We start from the raw sequence: 8,480 nt of genomic DNA, 5'->3' as shown, positions 1-8,480 counted from the left end.
TAATTATATATATATATATATATATATATATACCCAAATGGGCTTGTTGTCAAATAAGTGCCTGAAAGCATTCCCTGATCCTCACCGCGATTAAGATCCCTCCTCTTTCCCTCCTCCTCTGCACCTCCTGCCCCTTCTGTTGGGGAAATGACTTCAGAAAATTCTTTGCACTTAGTTGAACATTAACTTCCAGAATCAGCTTCCCTGATTAGCCTTCTGATTATGCTGGATGATTAACTCTGGCCACTTCTAATGGAGAGGCTGGCAGGCTTTGCCTTTATCCACCCGTGGATATTGTGTGCCTTGTTCTGTGTGTCAGGGAACAGGGTAATATTTGTCTCAGCCTACTTGAGGTAAAGAAGTTTTTTTTGATGTAAATGCCTTGTCTTTGACTTAATACAAGCAATGCTGACACAAGGTGAGCACAAAATGCTTGGGTCCATAACGGGGGTCCATAACGCCACCTTGACTTCCACCAGTGAAAGCTGGGGGTGACACAAGCCATGGAATAACCCTGGAAATGCAGGCAGGTTCTGGGAAGTTACTGTAGCTCACATGAGGAAGGGGCTGCTAAATATAGCACCGGAAACTGCAGTCAGGAATACATTTTCTGCAACACTAACCAAAGAGGAGTAACATTAAACTGATAATCAGTTTCCACCAATTTACATTATGCACCTGTCATTTTTCTGGAAACCCCCACTTTTGTAGAAAAAACTGTTGAAATCATCTGTTTATGAGTGACCTGCAATAGTTGCATCACTGGAAGGACTGTGTAAGAAATAAACCATCTTATAGCTGCTGATAAATCAATGGCATACATTTTTATTCAGAAGTAGCATAGAGCATACTTCTCTTTTACACCCTATGGCTTCAGTATGTGCAGCTAAGGCTGTTTCACAGCCAAACGAAGAAACAGCTAAGGCTGTTTCACCTGCCATGCCTGTCACTTAATGCCACATCAAAGGCCTTCAAAGCCTTTCACACTTGGATTGTGTCCCAGAGCTGCGCCAGGAGGACCTGACCTGCAGCAGCCATGGTGGCACTGCCAGCCTCATCCCAAGAATTATCTGCCTGAGCCACTGGAAACAGCACAGCATTTGAAAAAGGACTGGTGATGTGTTGCTCTGCACACTCAGAGTAAAAGCAAATTGCCCTGTTCAACCAGCAGACAAATTCTGTCAAATTATGCTCAGTACATCACACTGCAAGGACTGGTTATGGAACAGCACTTCTGGATGGGACCATAACTCATAGAAATTATGCAGAGGTTGAGCAATGAAATTGTAGCAATTCAAAATCTGTTTTAGACTGACCAGAGCCACTGCTTTCAGCTATCAGTGAGCCCAGTACCCTGTGAGGGTGTCTGACTTTCTTTTCATGTACAAGAACAGCAGTTTGTGTTAAACAAGAGGAAACTCCCCAGCATTTCATTGCAGATGGTGTGGAGCTCTGCCAGAAGCATCTGAGGACAGGGAGAGCAGTTACAGTGGGTGCTTTGATGCCTGTTGACAGGCACTATTTCAGAGGAAAGAGCACAGCATCCCATTTTGAATCACAACATTTGAATTATTATATTAAAGCAATTCAAATATTAACACCTTCAAATGAACAAGACACCAGCTGTGTTTTGGTTGGCATAGGAAGGGATTGGACTAGGTGATCCCCAGACATCGCTTCCAGCCTGAACTATTATGTCTCTCTGCAGGCAAGGTAATGAAGGTATTTAGAACCAAAGTCAGGAAGAATTTGGCTACTGTGGCACATAATTAAGCCTCCAGTTGCCAGAGTAGGACGTGCAAGCCCAAGTTAAGCTGCTGGCCCAAGGATCCAAAGCTGGGGACAGCTTCCCTGGCTGAAGCTGGGCAGAGGTGGAAGCAATTTGTGACCTGAGAACGGGTGTGGAGGGAGCCTGGTGTTTAGGGCTGCTTTCTCAATCTGAGATATTCCCAGACATTAATAATTTTAATGGTTAAAGTCAGCAACAGGTACACTTGGCAAGCACCTTACAAACAGAGGGGTGCCAAAGTTCACTGGGACTTCCTCAATATGTGGCTAAGAGTGTTTCTCTGTTGAGGATTACAAAAAAAAGCTGTGTAACATCTTTGCAGAATTATCACAGAATCATAGAATTGTTTGGAAGTGACCTTAAAGATCATCTCGTTCTCAGCCCTCTACCACAGGCAGGCACACCTTCCACTAGACCAGGCTGCACAGAGCCCCATCCAACCTGGCCTCGAGCTTTCAGTGATAGGTCATACACAGCTTCTCTGGACAATCTGTGCCAGTGTGTTACCACCCCCACAGCAAAAAATTTCTTCCCAATATCTAATCTAAATCCACCCTGTTTGGTTTAAAGCAATTTAGGTATTGGAATCCCTTTACCAGCATTATGAAAAGGACTTCAGTCTTTAGAGAAAAAAATAAATCAAGAACAACTCTTCTCTTGGGACCATGAAAAGCACCTTACTTGCTGCAATTACAGAAGTTTGATATGAGATCATTCCTGGAGTTCCATGCCTTATGCTGAGTATCACTTATCCTACTGCCCACTTTCTCAAGACAGGAACTTATTTTCCAGGCTCTGTTCAAATCCTGTGTTAATCTGTACCAAGGGTTAAGTCATCTACCACTCCCTGCTCAATGCCCGCAGGCAAGATAAACACTTGACATTTCAAAAGTGAAACATAAAGTACATATGGGCATTCTATGTACTTCAGGAGATGACAGAACCTGACTGGAAGCTGTAGTTTCTCGGTCTAGAGAAAATACAACAAAAAAACTTTTTCTAGATCTGTAATAAATTTTAGCAGAATAGGCCCTAAAATAAGGATTTCTTTTAAACTTTCAATCTACAAAGTTGAAATAGGAAAACTTGAACTAAATTTAGAGTATTCAAGTTACTTCATAAGAGGAGCTATTGCAGCTCCAGTTCCTGCCACACTTTATAGTTACAATTCAGTGCTAAAACTAAGAGTACTGACACATGTATGCCCCACAGCAGCCACATTTTGACAGAGGTACCTGAATGGTGCTATTAAGGTTTCATATAAAAACTTTACTTGTCCCCATTCCTACCAAGAAGAAAAGGAAAACACTCTGAAACTCAAGGATGAAGTGCATCCTTCATTATCATCCAAATAATTCATGCAGTAAGAGGGAGAAATCAAGACAGCAGTTGAAGAAAAAGGAATTGTATTTAATATTTAAATGCCTAAGGCTAGCACTGCTACACAAATTACATTATGAATTCTAGTGAAATAAGACATGATTTAAGTACAAAAGCCAGACTAAAAAATGCTGTCACTTTCCAGAAGCAATGAGGTATTTTCACTGTACGAAGTCTGAAAGTTCAAAATCAGCTGCAGATGTTTCCCTCTGTTCTGTGATCTCTGCTCAGTGCTGGGCATTCACTAGTTCACTCTGTGTGTGTTTTTCAAATGGCCAAGGAAAAGTCCATAATGATCTTTTAAGATTAGGAACTTATTGCATCTCTCTTGCCACATCTGAACATAATGTTTGGCCACTTTTTCAAGTCATTCTGATAAATGGTGGAGGTTTGGATGTGTCTTCTTCTGCATCTACATCCTGGGCTGGAAACCCATCTGTGAAGTTAAAAATTCTCCCCCCAGGGCCTGTGTGAGAAAAGAAAGCGACAACCATTAAACATGGTATAGATGTTTGCACAAAATCCTGAGTTCCTTTTGGTTATCAGGATTTTGGCCTGGGATGTAAACCTTATTCAGGATGTTCCTTTCTCATCCCTGGTGATCATCCAGATACATGGAGGCAAAAGAGTTACTCACTTTCTACAGCACAAATCATTTCCACAGACTGATTTTGGTCCTCACTAGGCTGCAACCATTCCTACAGAAAAAACAGCACCATCAAATACCTCACCTGGAAATTCGTTCAAGAAGATACACCTGAACTTATTTTAAAAGTCTGTGCAGTCCATGCCTCCTAACATGTTTTAGTTTGAAAGTTTAAAGCAGCCTCATGTTACCCACTCAGTGACTTTAGTCAGGAACAGCTGCCTTGTGGCCTACACTCTTTAATTCCTTACCAAACCAAATGGTTGGATGTACATGTTTAGTAACACATATTCAGAATTGCTCTTGCAGAGAAGCAGTTGGTATTTATTTATTTACTAAGCTCACTTAGCAGAGATGTTGTGGGCCCCACCACTTGAGGCAGAGTCCTTATAGATGAGGAGTAAATTACGTATGTCAGCACCCCAACACTGCACACACAGCATTGGAGGTACTTTTATTACTGGATTTGAAGTTCCAGCATGTAAGTATCAGTAAGTCTTTTTAATGCTGCACCAGAAGCAACTGGTGGCTTAAAGATGAGAGGAACTGTTTTTGAGGATAGCAGGAATTTATGGGAAACAGGGCCACAGTAGCTTCAGCACAAATGGTTTGCAAAACAGAGATAATTTATATTAGATCTTACATGAGACTGTAAATAAGATAGACATTTTTTCCTTTAAAGGAAAAAATATAAGAAATATAAAACCCTTCTAATATCCCACTTAATTTCTTAGAATTAGCCCTGCATGACTGAGGTAGGAGCTCAGACTAGGTTTATTGCAGAAAAACACACCTTCTCCCAGGTTTCTTCCCTTCCCACCAACACTCAGTAGAAATAAACCTGTGCCCTGGGCTACTCACTCACCATCCCAGTTACACTGTCATAGCAGGAGCAGCATGGAAGACTCCGGCATCCCAAGTAAGCCATGGCCAGCACACAAAAGGCACTGCAGATGGATACAGCCAGCATGGCTATGTTAGCACCCTTGACAACTTCATTGAGTATGAACCTCTGCAAACATAAAAGGAGACGGTAAAGCCATATTCAAAAAATTACACTCTCCACCAAAAAATAATCTAATGACTGCAAGAATGCTGTGATTGCATGATAGGAGATTGATTTGTAGTCAGTGTTACTTAAGATTTTTTTGTGTTCTGAAAAACAAACCAAGTATGAACCTTAAATAGAGCCAACAGTGAAATAAGGCTGCTGATTAAATGTGAGATGCTATGCAATGGCACTGGGTTTAACAATGAATAAAAACTTAAGGAATGGCTGCTCTTCTTCAAACTGAATATGAGAAACATTGTCTTGCTGCACTGCACCTTATAGCAGTCAGGCATTTTGATTTGTCCTGCAATAAACTAATTATCAGCTTCATCTCTCTAGAATGTCTTTACCCCCCCAGCAATCAATTGCTTGTAGACTGGAGATACAAAAAGGCTTCATTCCTTCTCTACTGCTTTACTGTGGAGGATACACTTGAACTAACACCAAGTTTAACTAGCTGACCTGTAACTGCTGTAATTTCATCACCTGAGGTGCTTGTTGGAAAGATTCCAGCCTTGCAACCACTTTCTCAAACCAGGTCAGGGATACTCTCAGCACTTTTCCCTGAGCAGCACCAGTATTTTTCATGGCTCAGCCCACACCACCCCTTTGCACTAAGAAACAAAAGCAGCCAACCTGACCTAGTGTCACCCCTCATAGAAGTCTGGTTCTGTTTGTAAGCCACACTGGCACTGCTTGCAGATTAAGGGTGGCATGTTCCCCAGTAATAATCATGATATCAATACTTACAGTATGGATAACATGGACTGGGGCAGAACTCAGCTCCTCCTCTTCACCATAGTTCAGTGTGAGGGAGCTATAAACTATTACAATGAAGATGGCAACACAAGAGATTATGGAACAAACTATCAGTACATTCACCTAGACAGAGAATTTTAGTGAGAAAAAGAAGGGAGCAGGAATCAAAGCTGTTCTTGAGCAAATACAAGCATTACAACTTGTATGGTAGCCTTTGACCTACCATAACACTACAGCATCCCCAGGAGCAACAGTCACTTAGAAGCCAAACACAGAGAAGTAGAGGTTTTCATCATATTGAGTTTCTGAGTTACAGCTGAGTCCTGAAGAGGTGCTACTTAAAGAATTTGCCTTAGAGATCTCTAATTTACATACAATATCCTCCCTTGGAGTTTACACGGCTGCAGAAACCTACCTAGGAAATGCAAACCTCTTAAACTCATTTCAAATTTTAGTGTACAGAGTGCTTAACAACATGAAGGACCACCAAAAGAAAAGCATTGAAATGAAATTTTTTTACAGAGTTTTGCTTTTTATTAGGCCCAGTGCCTGTCTGCTGCAGCAGAAAGCAAGGTAACACTGCATCCTCCTCTTGGTTATAAAGACAGCAGCTTTTGTGCAGATAACTCAAAGAAATAAGCTTTTAATTCTGCAGGAGGACCAGTCAGCTCATTCCCTCCTCAAACTGTTTTTGATTGCCCCAACATTTTGCCCCTGCCCCATACACACAAACACCCATCTGCCCCTCTAGCTTACAAGAACTGGATTCTTCCTCTGCGAGGAGAACAAAGCCAGGACGCCTGGGACTCCCATCACCTGCAGAGCACAAAAGGAGATGGTAGCTTGGGAGACTAGTATCAGATTTGGAAGATAAACTGCTACAGAGCAATGAAACATAATGAAAAGCATTTTCAAGGTTCGGATCAGAGTAACTGCTGCATCAGAAATGGGAAGAGAATTGCTCATTTCTTCTGTTGCCCTCTGCAGCATCTCCTGGATGCAGGACATGGGTGACATGCATCTTGCCCACTTTCTACACACACAGCCATGCTACCACTGACCAGAGCTTTATGGGTCGGGTAAAATAATGAAACTGATTGAATAAGTCTGATTTAAGGTTCTAAAAATGCACATTGCTTTGCCAAGTCCATATGCATCTTGTAAAGGAAAGAAAGACACTAATGAAAGGGAATAGGCAGCCTCTGGCCTGGAAAGAGCTCTTCAGTGTAATTTCCTTGTAGAATGGCTCAGCAGGGTAAATCAGGGTGCTGAAAGCCAGGGAGCAGGGATACCTCTTGCCCACTCGTCTCTATAGTAACAAAATTAGGGGCACTGTGCTGTGGGACAGAGATCAGCACACAGATATTCATCTGCCTGAACAGAGGATGAGGTGTTCCCCTCCTAATCTTTGGTGGCCTCTCTGTGGTCACTATGCTTCTGCAAAAAAAACCCCTGTCAATTGTCACTATGCCTCATTTTCTACATTATCCAGCAGAAATGTATTTAATTTAGTTCCTTCAGAGGAAAGTCTGTTTGCACTCTTCTGTCTATACCATTACAAGGAAACTTTTATTAATTGAGTTCAAAGCATAAAACAAGGGAAGAGCTGGCAAGAAACCTTGGCTTCCCTCCTACCCCTAATATGAGTACTAGCAGGTAGCAGTGGGGAAAAAAAAAAAAAACACTGCAAAACAAAGCATAGAAAATATAGCAGAAGTTTACCATGCCAGCCCAAACTGGAGCTCTGGTTTTGCCCAGCTGAGACTCTGTCCTGAAAATGCCATCTATGAACCCACTGGTGACACAGACGGTGCTGAAGGCAATCTGGAACATCCCCAGTACGACTATGTTCCTTTGGTTAAAAATGAAATATCGATACTGATCCATTCTGCTCTGATTCCCACATAAACCCCTGAACACGGAGACTGGCGAGCTGCACCAGGGCTTCCAGGGTCGGAGAACGGCTCTTCCTAGGCAGGAGAGAGAGAAGGGACAGGATCATCAACCCTCCGCGAGCATCGGCTGGCGCGCAGCACTGGGACCAGGAGCACAGAGCTCACTCCTTAGTGTCCGAAGGCAAGCGGCCTTTTGGGAGATCCCCGGGGCTGCTGCGTGCCAGGTGACTGCGACACCATTCCCTACGGTTCTGGAGCGGAATGCGCCATCGTCACCTCAGACCCCACCGCTGACTGTCTCCCTTAGGGGCTTCTGCTGCCCACAGAGGCGCAGGGGGTGCTCAGGTTCTATCCCATCTGAAAGTTAAGCTCCGCACCTCTCCAGGAAGGCGCCACTGCTCCCTTGGGACAGCCAGCACCGAGCCTCGATAACTCCCCGTGGCTGCTGCCGGTCATCGCAGCCCCTCTCCCGGGGCGGCTCCAACTCCAGCTCCGTCTCCCGTGTCCCCTAGTTCCATTCCGATCCCGCCGGCCGGGAAGGGCCGCGCCCGCCGCGCCCTCACCTGCAGCGGCACCGGCCCGGCCGGCGCTCCCCGGGCAGCGTCGGGAGACCTCCTGCTCCGCGTCCGGGGAAGGGAGTTCTGAGCCTATGTCAAAAAAGCCGGCGAGCCTGGGAAACCCTTTGCCGTGCTGCGACCCACACAAGGACGGGATTCCTCCTCCCGCCTCGCCTGCAGCCAGGAGCGGCCGCCCCGCCCCGGGCACCCTCGGGCTGCCGGGACTGGGCCTTCCACCCATCCCTTCCCTACAACAACTGAGCCTTTTTTATTTATTTTTTTTCCTCTCCCCTGCCTCTGTAACTGCTGCTTCACACGACATACATCTGCAACACTGTGAGTTGGGGAAGGTGGCACAGGTTGCTCAGAGGTCTTACTGGATGCAACATTCCTGAAAGTGTTG

The 8,480-nt window shown here is 44.3% G+C and overlaps 1 protein-coding gene across 1 annotated transcript; it reads right to left on the bottom strand.

Moving 5' to 3' along the window:
- Window positions 1-3,178: 3,178 nt before the first annotated feature.
- Window positions 3,179-7,553, bottom strand: LOC121354685. Its single transcript, XM_041469460.1, has 6 exons — window positions 7,348-7,553; window positions 6,382-6,441; window positions 5,617-5,748; window positions 4,681-4,827; window positions 3,807-3,867; window positions 3,179-3,635 (listed from the first exon to the last, which is right to left on the bottom strand). The coding sequence occupies exons 1-6, from the start codon at window positions 7,510-7,512 to the stop codon at window positions 3,532-3,534; spliced, it is 669 nt and encodes a 222-aa protein (XP_041325394.1). The 5' UTR covers window positions 7,513-7,553; the 3' UTR covers window positions 3,179-3,531.
- Window positions 7,554-8,480: the final 927 nt, after the last annotated feature.

Source organism: Pyrgilauda ruficollis, unplaced genomic scaffold (assembly GCF_017590135.1).
Source record: "Pyrgilauda ruficollis isolate IOZ18807 unplaced genomic scaffold, ASM1759013v1 scaffold234, whole genome shotgun sequence".
Taxonomy (NCBI): Eukaryota; Metazoa; Chordata; class Aves; order Passeriformes; family Passeridae; genus Pyrgilauda; species Pyrgilauda ruficollis.
Note: the sequence above shows the minus strand (reverse complement) of the source record. Positions and strands in the feature narration are given on the sequence as shown.